Below are 14644 nucleotides of genomic sequence, written 5' to 3' on the forward strand. Positions count from 1 at the left end.
GCAAGGTGGGGCGATACTCATTTGTGTAAAATGTAAGGAGGCTTAACCCGAATGGTTTTGTCACAGCTTGTCACAAACCACTGCCATGAAAGGAAGGTTTTGGGGTTTTGTTTTTGTTTTTTTTTTTTGTTTTTTTTTTTTTTTTTGGGGGGGGGGGGGAGAGAGACTGCTTCTACAGCTCTGCTCCAATTGACGCACAGTAGCTTCAAAGTTGCACGTGAAGGACAAGTGAAAAGGCAAATGAGAGACGTCAATTCAGCAAGTTAAAGTTGACGGAGTGCAGGAGCTCGGGGACGTTGTGCATAAATGCCCGGAGAAGCAGAAGCCTGTTTGGCAGCTTCTCAAATTTGCTGCTTCTTTTACAAGCATCGCGGAGATTCAGATGCCTGTGACAAGCTGACACCAGGAGAACATACTGTATTTGCCTTTTGAAGCATAGAAGGCAATTAGTAAAGACTGCAGATTTTTTCAGTAGATTATTTTGTGCAGAAAATGTCAATTGGAATACATATTAGGGGATTTTTTGGATATATTTGAAGGAGGATAGATCTATACATGGATGGACTGATTAGTTGATGAAATAATGGAAGAATGAGTAAATGATGAACACATGATGGACAGAGGATGGATTGATGGATGAATGATGGACAGAGGATGGATTGATGGATGAATGGAAGGAACAGATAGATGAACGATTGAACAGACTGCGATTGGGTGGCGACCAATTCAGGGTGCAGGTCGCCTCCCACCATAAGAAAGCTTGGATAAGCTCCAATACCCCTGTGACCCTTGTGATCATAAGGGATGGATGGATAGATGAAAAAAACTGATATGAACTTCACATCATACAGGTGCATTTGTGGCTGAATTCAGCGTACAATAGAAGAAAGGACATTCATAGATGAAAGAATGGAAGGCTAAACAGACAGACAGAAAAATGTAGGGATAGATTAATGGATGAATGGGTCGACAGACAAATGCATACGGAACAAAGAAATGTACTGTATGGATATCCGAAGCGCGTAATGCATTCGTTTCCAAACCTTTTTGCAGTGCCTCCCTCCCTTTTGGAGATGAAATTAATTTCTGTCTTAAAAGAGAAGTTCAACTCTCAAACTGGATGGGTTTTATGCTTTATTAAGCATAGACACATTTTCAAAAATCCAGAACAGGGCACAAAGGATGCTGGTGATGTTTGGCTCTGCATATGTGCGTGAACAGACTTAGTGTGAAGAACACCAACAAAACATCCTACGGATCCCAGCTGAGTGATGAACACCTCAGATGTGTTCAGAGAATTGCCACCATACTTTGATGCAGTGTCAAAAAAAGGTGGTCAACAAAACAACACTGTTCCCTTCAAATGCAAATCTAAGTATTAACACTACAATGCCTTTCTTTTGTTTTTGGTTTTGGCTCGGCCTGCCTGTCAAATTTTAAAAGCTAATGTCGCCTCTGAGCCAAACATTTTGGCCACCCCTGGCTTGTGGTTACAGTTTGTAGGTTTATGGTTGATAGAATGGGGTTTTGGTGTGATCAAGGTTAGGGTTAATTATTTAGGATTACAGTTAGTGGTACTAGTTACTAGTGGCACTAATATTTTGAATGAATTATGCCAAGCAATTGATTGTTTCTGGAGTTTTTGCACACTGGAGCTTTTCGTTAAAGGCTTGGCGTGCTTTCCCATTGTGTGTAGCCTCATTTCACAAACAACAACAGATTGACTGTCTTGACTTTCTGTCCACGGTATAGGGCTATCATTTCAAAAAATTTTGTATTAGAGCCAAGTAACTTTAAGAGAGGTTATGGTCATTTCACATAAATTCTGCGAGCTCGGATTGCAAAGTGAGCAAGGCGGCAGACGCAACAAAATACTGAAGTCACGACCTCCATTGATTGGAATCTTTTATACCGTGCAACAATTCTCTTCAGGGTGGAACCAAAGCATTGCGCTAAATCACCGTGTACTAACAGCAAGGATAAATTGTTCCTCCACTGGTAGGTTTGACGCCGCAGCCATGTGTTATTTATATATGTCAATACTGTAATTTGACCCCCCCCCTCGTACAAGACCCCGCCATAATCTCAATGATTGTTGTGATTAATAATGTTTTAGCATGTTGAGCTGAAACGGGGAACGCTACACCACTCTTTGCCACATCCGTCTTGTCCAGCTCATCGCCGCTGTGATTAAAGCAGCAGCAATGCAGCCGCTAGAAAGCTGGAAATGTATTTTAAAACCCATGCCTGCAAATGGAAGCTGAGGGGCGAGATGATGAATGGATGATTGTTTGATCGATTAATATCCAACCTTGGAGGATTTACAGCGATGGGGACTTTATTTCATGTTCGGCTGCCTTTGAAGCCATTAACAGATCAGAGCGTGCACATCCTTTCTCTGCCTTGCGCTTTTGGTTTGCCTGCTACTAGTGCAGCAGGTTGATGTGTTTATACATAGCTTTTGTAGATCTAAATCCAATTTGAACATTTACTTTTTCATAAGCACGCGTAGGTATTTGAAGGTTTTGGACAGATGATTGCAAAGAGAAAATACTTAAATTGATAGACAGATGCATGGTGTTCAGAAGAACAAATGGATTGGCAGAAGTGCAAATGGATGGTTAGACAGATGGATGAATAAAAGGCATAAAAAGAAAAATGGATGAACAGGTGTGGATGGATGACTGGACAGACTGATAAATTAATGAAAAAAAGACATTCATTCATAAACATATTCATGAATGAAAGGGCAAAAGAACAAATAGATGAGCCAAATGTTGGTCAGGCAGAATCATGAATGGATAACTGTACAGCCAGCCAGATTCCAAGGTTGTTTGGATAGATAGATAGATAGATAGATAGAGAGAGAGAGAGAGAGAGAGAGGAGAGAGAGAGAGAGAGAGAGAGAGAGATAGATAGATAGATAGATAGATAGATAGATAGATAGATAGATAGATAGATAGATAGATAGATAGATAGATAGATAGATAGATAGATAGATAGATAGATAGATAGATAGATAGATAGATAGATAGATAGATAGATAGATAGATAGATAGATAAACGGATGGATAGAGTCAGCGATGGCCAGATGGGTGGATGGATAGATACTTGGATGGCTCTATGGATAAACGGTCAGATAGTCTTGATCAGCAGTCCGCCACCTTTAACACTCAGAGAGGTGGTTTCTTTCCACGGAAAAGACAACACTAGGAGCTGCAAACACTTGTTGACATCTGAAATAAAGATCTTAGCCTATATATTTTGTCTGTGTTCGTAAACCCTCTAAATAATGTGTGTGTGGGTATATAATATTATATATCTTTACGCTTGTAAAATAGTGGTTGCTTAGGAAATCCATGAAATCCATCCATGTTTCAGAAAATTTAATTTTATTCATTAAATGAACACCTTTTGAACTGCATAGTTGAAGGTCTCTTTCAAATAAATGAAAAAAACTGAATGATAAATGATCTATCTAACAAACAAAAATGCTGTGAGCCATCATCCTTTGGGCTTTTGTAGCATGTACCAGAGCCTTGACATGTATTTAAAAGTACTGTAAGTTCTGTAATTATGAGTGTACCCCTTTAAGAGCACAGGGGGTGGGATAAAGTAGACAAGGTGGAGTATGAGTGTAACCGAGCAGCTCGTTGTTGTTGGAGAGATTGGCGTGCTGCCGGAGTGTGAATTAAATAAAGCAACTAAAAAAACCCAGCGGTGACTCCTGTTTCTCATCGCCCATTGTTGAGGGTATTACAATACAATGGAAAAAAGAGCACTGTTTTACTGAACAATGAAAATAAATATTGGCAAAATAACTTCCTGAATTTTTTTTTTTACATGGTTAACGGGACTTCTGCTTGTGAACCTTCACGTACACCGTCTGCAAATCAGGGCTGTAGGAAGTCACTGATCTTTATGTAGGACTGTAAGTTGCTGTGTGTGATGTGTGTTGGCATCTCAGAGAGTGTGACGGAGATTTTGAGCAATGAAAAATAATACGATATATGTATAATTTCATTTTAATATTTTGAGATCACAATACAAAATCACAACTAATGAGCAATTAAACAAATGAACAAACACAAAAATACACTTTGTTCAGATATTGGGCAGTTTTTTGTGTCACTGGACTTTCCGTGGCTTTACGAATTATGATATTCAAGCTATTTAGCATAAAATGGTAATTATCGGACAGTACAAATCAAGCTGATTAGATTGGTGTAGTCTATTGTTCAGATAGATACACAGATGCTGGGTTGGATGAATGGATGAGCCAAAAGCACATGTATGTTGTTTTTGATCAGGAGAGGGACGGATGAAATTATCATCAGATATGTTAATGGACAGATGTATAGGTATAGAAGTAGAGAGTTGAAGAGACTTATGGATGAATGGACTGATTGATAAATAAATGGATGGATGATTGTTTGCTGGATTAATACCCAGGCTCCGAGGATTTAAAGTGACTTGATTTCATATTAGGCTGCTTTTGAAGCCATTTTAAGAGATCCCATGTGCAGTAGCTTTGCCAGCTATATGAATACATATGTAGCATATACAGTATGGCTGTAAACAGTATTTAAACATTTGCATGAACACAAGCAGCGGCTATTGAGCGTTACTATCAACGAAATGACTTCCTTGGAGAGTTTACTGAAGGTTCTCGCCTCAGCCAACGGAGGTGGCTACCCTAAAGGATTTCACAAATGTATAATGGAACAGGTGGCGTATGATTCTTCACCATCTAGCGGCAATGGCGGCAGACAGTCAGGATATGTGACGCTCGTGGTATCACTTACACGCAAGGACACATAATCCCCTGACGCCCGGGAGTTGCATTGATGACTGAATATTCCTCTGGGTGTTTGTCTCGTTGTGTCTTTGCTTGTTGTGTATCGGCCGGGAGTTGCATTGATGATTGAATATTCCTCTGGGTGTTTGTCTCGTTGTGTCTTTGCTTGTTGTGTATCGGCGGGCATTCTAAACTACTTCTGTTCTAATCAGGTCGGAGGACACACCATGCTACCTATCCGCTGGATGCCTCCCGAGAGCATCATGTACAGGAAATTCTCCACAGAGAGTGACGTATGGAGCTTCGGCGTCATTTTGTGGGAGATCTTCACCTACGGCAAGCAGCCTTGGTTTCAGCTGGGCAACAACGAGGTAAGTTTTTTTTTTTCCCCCGATATTCATTTTGATTTCATTTCACCTTTGTATGAGCTGGTGTTTCCACAACCTTTATTAAGGCAAGGCACACTCAGTGGTACTTTGACTTACAAGTGCCGCAATTTCTGACTTTTTCCAAAGGCAAGCTATCAATCTGTTGTTTGTTTTTTTAAACACGCTACTGCTTCAGAAGATTTAAAACAGGAGACATTTTTGATTGACTGACCAGGACAAACAGTGAAACACTATCGTTAGCCTAGTAGCATAAATGCCAAATGCATATTTGATGTTACTGCAGTTGTTGTTGTGCCTCTATAGGCACGGTGTATCAGCTGGTAAAGAGTTGGCCTCACAGTTCTGAGGAACCTGGGTTCGATCCCGGCCCCGCCTGTGCGGAGTTTGCATGTTCTCCCCGTGCCTGCGTGGGTTTTCTCCGTGCACTCCGGTTTCTTCCCACATCCCAAAAATATGCAACATTAATTGGACACTCTAAATTGCCCTTAGGTGTGATTGTGAATGAAACTGTTGTCTGTCTCCATGTGCCCTGCGATTGCCTGGCAACCAGTTCAACCATTGACAGCTGGGATAGGCTCCAGCACTCCCCGCGACCCTCGTGAGGATAAGTGTCAAAGAAATTGCAATATATATAGACACACACACACACGCGCACACACTCATGCACCCTTGTGTCCCAACCCAACACCTGTCATGTGTTCTGTTGTAACCTATGAAAAAAATCCATTCCAGACACCAGTTTATTGAGTGACGCAGAAAGGGCTTCCAAAAAGTTCGAAAGAACTCGTGTCCAGCATTGAACAGATGCCCCAATTTTCTTTGATGATGCCATTTTGGGGGCCAATGCAAACTCTTGTAGTATGACAAACTCCGACTTGGAAATTCACCCGAATGAAATGAAACGGGTACCCTAGGCAAAGAAGTGCGGACTTACATTGAAGCCTTGTGAGTGGAACATGAAGTCGAACATTGTTGACTATTTGACAATTTGTCATAAAAAGTGGATGCAAGGGTCTGTTGCTTGGATTTTCAATATTTCTTGCTTGCTTTTTATTCCTTGATTTGATTTCATTCACTTTCAGACATGATTATCCATGGATCCATTTTCTCAGCCTCTTATCTGCACAAGGGTCGCGGGAGTGCTGGAGCCTATCCCCGCTATTTTCGGAGACAGGGTACACCCTTAACTGGTTGCCAGCCAATCACAGGGCACATGGAGACAGACCACAGTCACACAAACAATCACAAAACGGCAATTTGGAGTCTCCAAATAATGTTGCATGTTTTTGGGATGTGGGAGGAAATTGGAGTGCCCAGAAAAAAAACACGCAGGCATAGGGAGAACATGCAAATTCCACACACTACAGAGAACTTTGAGGCAGAGGCTCAAACGCCACCATGCCACCAAGATTATTGGTATTATGTTTATTAGAGCCCAAGCAGAAACTGCTGAACGGGACCTATTACTATTATTATTATTATTATAATAGTTATATAAAGTGCTGAATCGTTCAAATAAACCCAGTTCAAATAAAATGTACAGACTAGGACCCTTACGTTTGATTATTAATTACATTAATTGTAAATGTTGCTCACACAAGACAGCACCCAATCGATTTCAAATAAAATCATACAACGTAGCTGATATCTAAGATGATGTTGTACGTGGGCAGAGGGGTTGTATGGATTCAAACCTTTGATAGAGAAGTCAGTAAAAAATAAAGAAGTAGTAAAACATAGCAATCGTAAAATCTTAATTTCTATTTTTGTGGTCATGAACACATTTTGCCTTTGCCATTAATCATCTATTGTGTGGCATTACAGTTTAAAAGCAAAGCACTCTTGACTCACTGAGCAGAAGTCGCATAAGAAAGTGCTAATAATTTGGTATTGCGTTGCAGTCTGCTGTTCATTAACACACATTTGTTGTACCATTAAAATGACTCCTGAAATTGGAGCAAATTATTGAATACTTGTTTTTTTTACATCACTATTAGCTGTGTGTGAAATCAACACTTTAATGTGTGTGCGTGCGTGCGTGCGCGTGCGTGTGTGTGTGTGTGTGTGTGTGTGTGTGTGTGTGTGTGTGTGTGTGTGTGTGTGTGTGTGTGTTAGAGCATTCGCTCTTCCTCCCAGTAGCAGCGAGGGTAGTTTGGTAATTACCCACCTGAAAGAAAAACTCACATTCCAGCTTAAAATGGAGACAATCAGCGAATGTGTTTTTTTAGAAAGGTCCCGCAAAGCAAAGTCGGAGTGTCAAAACAACAATTAGGCACACGGGTAATTCATTCTGTTCGCGTGGTCTAGTATCGTCACCCACGCAGTTAGCGCCTCTCCTTTCCATTTTTTATTAAAGATCCATTTTGTTTATCAAAACATGAGAGCTTTAATGAACCAAGTGTCGACTACCATGGGTAATGAAATGCTTTGGCAAAACATTGCCTTTTATTTTTTGTCATGACAAGAAAAGGAGTGCAAAGCAATCAGTCTCCTTTGTGTATCTCCATTACTGAGGACCAATGTGACACACTCACAACCATACCAAACTGATGAAGCTGTTGACAATGCAATACTTCACTTATGATACGATTTTCTCCAGTCATGATCCAATCAGGTTCACTTCACTCCTTATAATATGATTGATTCCATGTAGAATGTGACACAATTCCCTACAATGTGAATGCAATAAGATATGACTAACTCAACTTAAGAGGAAATTGATTCAATTCTCTCTAGTTATGATCTGATCAGATATAAACCTATGTGATCTCATATGATTCATATCTCCTACAATGCATTACAATATGAGTCACTCCAACCATGATGTGATGCAATGCGGTTCAGCCCAATCATGATATGATTCACTGCAATTACATGTTTCACTCCAATTAGAATGTGATACCTTATGATACGATTCAATGAAATTGTAACGTGCTATAGGATTTTTTGCACTTACAGTATGATGCAAATTACATCATTACAATTGTGATGTGATACAATATAATTCACTCCAGTTATGATAGAAAGACAATTATTAGAGTTGTGATTTGGTACAATTCAAATTTGTGTGCATGAGTGAGCGTCGGAGTTGTTGTAGGCAGCCAGACCAGACTCCATTTCTGTAGCTCATCAATTAGATTACGCTTTTAACTCTGTAAAAGTATTTCTGCCTGTGTCGAGTAGAAACCTATGACTGTATCTGTATCAGAGCGGACTTTGTGCGTGACAGTTAACTGTTGCAAAAAAAAAACCACCTTTTAAGGGAGTACTCCTGATATTGTGTTGTTTCGTTCGTGGACATTTCATTCAAAAGAACAAATAACAAAGAACAGTAAATGAAATGAACTGAATTAGTTCATGATATGAATAGTTATTTGAGCTCTGCCGCTGTTAGCCTGCCCGCTGGGACTGGAAACTGGAGCGTTTGAGTCGGCAAGGACCGGAAATGGAAGCGTTATGTGCAGTCTTGACGTGTTAATTAAGAGAGGCAGCTGTTGCGGCGGAGACGATCCTGCCAATTTTCAAAATCAAAGAGACTGACACTGCAAAACAACAAAAATTATATAAAGTGGTCATTCTTTCTCGGGCCGGTGGTTGGGGGACCACTGTTCTACACTAAGGCAAATAATCAGAGAAAATATCTTGTACAAATTTGGACAAAGCAGATACAAAATAAAACTCGGTCAAACAGATGTAACTGTTAAAGAGGCCTATTCTGGGTAATTATAAGGAGAAAACCAAGGTGTGTTTTGAAATGAAATTGACACATTTATACTAAGTCAGTGTGAGAGAGTCACTGTATGAAGTTCTTATTAGCCAGAATATTGGACCTTTAAAATAAGACGTCTGCGCTAGTCTGAGCGTCATCATTGCCGGTTTCAATTTCTGTTTAATCGATGTGGGTTATTGCATACCCTTTAAAAGCAGTTGAAATAGTCTCGCGTGTGTGGAAGAGGACTCGGCGAAACGTGTGTGACTGGAGCATTGAACATTAGCAGTTTATCACATACATAATATTACAAAATGAGCCAGTGGAAAATTGATAGTGACTTAAATGTGTCCACGGACCTCATTGTGGTGATAGTAATAATAATGCATTCAATCAAGTGATTTATACAGTGATTAAGCGATTGGGATGCCTACTATTGAAATAAATCTGTTGTCCACCACACAAATCCGAGGCCCTCGCGGCTCTATCTGCCTGCATGTACACCGATTAGATTCACCAAAATTACGTTTCATCCCCAGCTCCACAGCTTAAACATGGTATGAGTAGGCCTAAATTGAGATGGACCTTCTGTGCACCAAGGTCTCACTCCGCCTAGCGCATCTCCAATGGCACACCATTGCTGCGCTGACGCCGGCTACTTTGGCAGGTCTGCCAAGGCACAGCGAGTCTTGTGCTAGCACAAAAATGAAGACGTATCACTGAAAATGGAGTCCCCAGTAACCAAAAGGGCACCTGCTTCAGGCGGAAGCCAAAGGGCACACTCTTGCTGCACAGACGCTTCCGCCAAATGGGCAAATACTCGTAGGCATGAATATCAAGATCTGCTTGTTGCACAGTCTATGAAGGAAGAAAGTTTAATTTTCAATTTGGAGTGCCACGTGATTACTAGAAAGCGGTATGGTGGACAACTGCTTTTATCACATCTGCGTCACGGTTCTGAGCACTCGGTTTTAAGTCTAGCCCCACCTGTGTGGAGTTCGCATGTTCTCCCCTTGCCTGCTTGGGTGTTCTCTGGGTACTCCGGTTTCCTCCTACATCCCAAAAAGATGCACAATAGGTTAATCGAATACTCTAAATCGCCTGTAGGTGTAAATGTGAGTGTGAATGGTTGTGTGTCAATAAGTCCCCTGCTATTGGCTGTCGACCACTTCAGGGTGTATCCGACCTCTCATCCACAGTTAGCTTGTGTAGGGTCCAGCACACCTGTGACCCTAGTGAGGATACCGTAAGCGGTATGCAAAATCGATGTCTAGATGAAGCTAGAAATAGATACAACTCCAATGAAATACTATATTTCCCTCCAATCCAAGTACGATCCAAATGATATTAACTGTGTTTCAGCACAATAGGGTTAATTCAATTTACGATTTCCCCCACACCCCACTAATGTGTCTACTTCACCCGCAGGTCATCGACTGCATCACGCAGGGCCGTGTGCTGGACCGGCCCCGTGTTTGCCCCAAGGAGGTTTACGACATCATGCTAGGCTGCTGGCAGCGGGAGCCGCAGCAGCGACTGAACATCAAGGACATCCAGAAAGTCCTGTTTGCAATGGGGAAGGCCACGCCCGTCTACCTAGACATCCTGGGCTAGGGACCGATCCAGTACAGGAATAGCCAATCCGATCCCCTGCACCACTGTTGAGGAAAACCACCTACAATGTTTGGGAAGGACTTAAGTGCCTGCAACACTTTTGGATATAGTGGATAAAACATTTAAAAAAAAGACGACAACAACAAAAAATACGCACTTTTACATTTTGTTTACTTGCTGTACAGGTTTGAAGATATTTCTTTTTCCCTTGAAAAAAAACAAACAAATATTTGAGATTGACGACAAAAAGGGCCAGAGTTTGATAAGAAGAGTTAGAATCCACCTTGGTATTTGGTTTTATGAATATATATCGAAATGTTACGTATATTTTATATTTATTTCTTCTCTTGTCGAGCTCCCGACAGGGCAGCGCCCGCCCTGCCCGAGATGCCGCCGACCAAAACTGTTTGGACTTTTAAAAAGGATGGAAGCCTTACTTTGCACTCTGATTGGCTGGAATGGGATGCGGTTAACATGCAATGGCGGCAGAAGGATGAGAGGACCAATCAGACAAACAGACAAATCTATTTTAATTTAAAAAGGAAAACACAAAAAGAGAATGTATATATTGTAAAGTTCTACGTGTCAAAAGTTATGTTAACTTATTTTTTGCCAACTTTTATTTTCCATCCCTTTTCTGACTGTGATCCAGGTGGCTAACAGAGAGACGCCGCCTCACCGCTCCACTCGCTTGGAATATACTGTAGCGTTCCTCCGGCCCTTTCGTTCACACACACACACACACACACACACACCAATCTGCTTTCATTTATAGATGGGGAAACAGCTTTTTTTGAACCAGAGTAAGAACTTAGCTATTTTGGGTTTCAGGTGTTTTCCCCCTTGCAAGGAAACTCCGAGAAGAAACTTTGGACTTTAATAATTCAACGTTTTCTTTCTTCGCTTATGTGCTTTCTTGCCGGGAGTTAGCCAAGGCGCTCGCTATCATGTTCAAGAGGAAAGCCACCACTGTCAAGGGAGACCCTCAATAGAGTTGGAAAAAGGCTAAAGCATAAACATAGTGAATTCATTCAAACAGCGATCACAGTTTTGTGGAGTTTGAGTGTCACAAAACTTCACAGCCAAAGTCTGTCCAAATTGGGCTGACTTCTTCAGTCTTTTCAGGCATGGCTTCCCGAGACATTTTTGGGTGTATTTTTGAGAATAGACATGTCCATCAAATTGGCAATATGAAACGGGCTTTTGGGTTTATGAAAGTACAGTGGTACCTCTACTTGGGAATGTCTCTAGTAATGAAAAATTCAGGTTATGAAATGCCTCCTTTGAAAAATATTGCCTCTAGTTACGAAGGAAATTCAGGATACAAAAAGAAAATATAGCCACTGGAATCCCAACATTCCACCGAGCGTAAACCACCTGTATCCTGGTTTGTGCGGCGCGATAGAGCTGCTCTCCCATTGGCTATCGCCATAGCATCTTTCTGTCATCCCATTGGCTAGGAGGGATGTTAATCTTTGCCCATAATGCGTTTTGATTCCCATGGACATTCCAATGTCACCGAATCATGCTAGTGCTGTCACACGCTATCACAAGTACAAAAAAAAGTACAACTTTTTCTGTTTGTGTTTTAGCAAGTTTATTCATCTTTCTTCACCCTCAGCCCCAATTGACTTTAGTGGAATTAAGCTGTGTGTTTGCATACGTTCGTATGTATGTTTTCTCTAGGCTGTCAAAGTTCGACCCCCTTGATGCCTTTTGCTTCTCACTCAACCTTCTCTTTACGTATTCGCCCAATGCCAAAAGTAAATGAACAAAAAAAGTTCCCAAACGACTTCCAAAATGGATTAATTTCATAAGTAGAGGTACCGCTGTATATGAAATTCAAATTTGATAGAAATCATTTAAAACCTCGACGACAAGTCAGTTGTTGAAGGACCACAGAAAACAGCCAAACTTGTGATTTCTTTTTCTATTTTTTTTTTCCCCAAGTTAACTCATGACAAATGGCCAGCACATTTCATGCGGTGCACACAAACTGGCTTTAGTGGAGCATTTTAGGGGAAGAAACAGAGGAGGCATCTATTTGACAAGTGCATCTATTTGTTCAAATAAATTGAAACGCGACAGCACATTAGGAAAGCAGCCTAATTTTAGCCTGAGCTCGAACCACTGAAGCACATTTTCCCTTTTTTTTTTTCAACTGTCTGCTGCATGCTGCGCCTTACTGCTTTGGAATCAGAGGAAAAGGTCAGAACTTACACTATTTACAAAAAGTTCTTGTGTTTTTCTAAATTTCAGGATGAAGTAAAATTGCACTATTCTGTAACATTTGCAAGTGAACTTAATTTCTCTGAAGGTTTGAATCTATCTCCAACTCTAATGTTTCGGTACTTTATGCACAACTTGCTGTTCTGGAAGAAGCATTACATTACATAGATTATATTCTATTCAATTTTCTGGTTCAGTTAGCATTCAAATTTAAACAGTCCTCTGGATCTTGTTGTTCACACATTTTGACATCATGACACCAAATAATTTATCAACAATATCCTGCCATTGGGAGCTTCAAACGGGATGCTCCCAGGACGGAGTGGCCCTTGAGTTCTGAGTGACATCAGCAGGTTTCAACAGATACACAGAGACAAACAAGGTTGTTCTGAGGGATTAAGAATAAAACACAGACAAGAGAACAGCAAGCTCTGCGAAAACTAAGAAAACATTGAACAGTTGGATGTATGCATTCATATGTTTAAAGAAAGTCTAATTAAGTTCACCTATTGAGGTTGTAGTACATTTTAGGTTTGTCTCAACATCTCTACTGAAACTCCAACATGTCTAAGTTTTTGAGGGTAGTGCACAGTGCCGTGAAAAAGTACAGGCTTAAGTAATGGCCCCTCCCTCAACCCCTGATAAGATCATGAATGAAATGCGGCAAAACCTTTGGTTAAGTTTCACTGATCACACCATCCATCCACTATCCAAGCCATTTCTCCCCACAAGGGTCACAGGAGAGCTGGAGCCGATCCCAGCTAGCTTTGGGCGAAAGGCGGACTACACCCTGAACTGGTCGCCCGTCAGTCGCAGGGCAGCTATCGACACCATCACTGAGCGGGAATCAATCCAACGCTGCCCATACCAAAGTCAAGCGTGTGCACCACTACACCATCACTGACTCTCGCTGATCACACCCAAGCCAGATTACCTCCAGGCCTGTTTCATCAAGAAATCACTAAAACACAACCTGTCTGACCTCATCAAGTTGGACAAAAGATCTGAAAAAGCTGCAAGAAAATGACGGGATCGAAAGAAGGAAAATATTTAAGTGACATTCATTAGTCTGTAAAGCAAGGTTTAGGATTCCAGCGGACGATAGGGAGAACCATAATCCTCATATGGGCAAAACACGTAACAGTGTTGAATCTTCCCACAAATGGCTAGCCTCCAAAGAATACCCCAAGAGAACAGTAATGACTCATCCAGGAGGACACAAAGAAACTCAGGACAATTTATAAAGAGCTGCAGACCACCCTAGCCTCAATTAAGGTCAGTGCTCATGACACAGCAGTAAGGAAGAGAACGTGCAAAAATGGCATCCTTGACAAATTTCCAAGGCAAAAACCACTGCTGACCAAACAGAACATAAAAGTGAATGTGGAAAAAAAACATCTGAATGAGTCCCAAGACTTTAGGGAGAATTAGATTTGAAAGAGATGAAAGTATTTTTGGATGATGTAGTCTCGTTGCGTCTGATGTAAATGAAGCACAGCATTTCAGAAAAAGAACATCATACCAACAAGTCAAATATGATGTTGGTAATGTGATGGTCTTAGGCTGCCTTTTTTCCAAAGGACCTGGACAACTTGCTATGATTTTTGAATTCAGCTCTTTAACAAAAAATCTTGAAAAAGAATGTTCAGCCATTAGTTTGTGACCTCAACCTGTAGCCCACTTGGGTTCTGGAACAAGATAACAATCGAAAACACATCAAGTCAACTTCTGAATGTCTTTTAAAAAAACAATGAAAGTTTGGGAGTAGCCTAGTCACAGTTCTGACTAAAATCTGATTGAAATGCAGTGGAATGACCTCAGAAAATCCATTCATGTTTGAAAACCCTCTGTTTTTTTTCTGGATTCAAACAATTCTGCAAGGAAGACTGGGACCAAATGTCTTGA

At 40.9% G+C, this 14644-nt stretch overlaps 1 protein-coding gene across 2 annotated transcripts in view; it reads left to right on the forward strand.

The window, feature by feature from the left end:
• Nucleotides 1–12720, forward strand: part of ntrk3b (neurotrophic tyrosine kinase, receptor, type 3b) — a 147257-nt gene extending 134537 nt beyond the window's left edge. For both annotated transcript variants that reach the window (XM_061814754.1, XM_061814753.1), the window contains exons 13-14: nt 5011–5169; nt 10325–12720. In XM_061814754.1, the coding sequence (XP_061670738.1) occupies nt 5011–5169; nt 10325–10510 (345 nt within the window). In that variant the 3' untranslated portion in view covers nt 10511–12720. The remainder of the gene's footprint in view (nt 1–5010; nt 5170–10324) is intronic.
• The last annotated feature ends 1924 nt before the right edge of the window (nt 12721–14644 follow it).

The sequence above is a fragment of the Syngnathoides biaculeatus genome, chromosome 3 (assembly GCF_019802595.1).
Source record: "Syngnathoides biaculeatus isolate LvHL_M chromosome 3, ASM1980259v1, whole genome shotgun sequence".
NCBI lineage: Eukaryota > Metazoa > Chordata > Actinopteri > Syngnathiformes > Syngnathidae > Syngnathoides > Syngnathoides biaculeatus.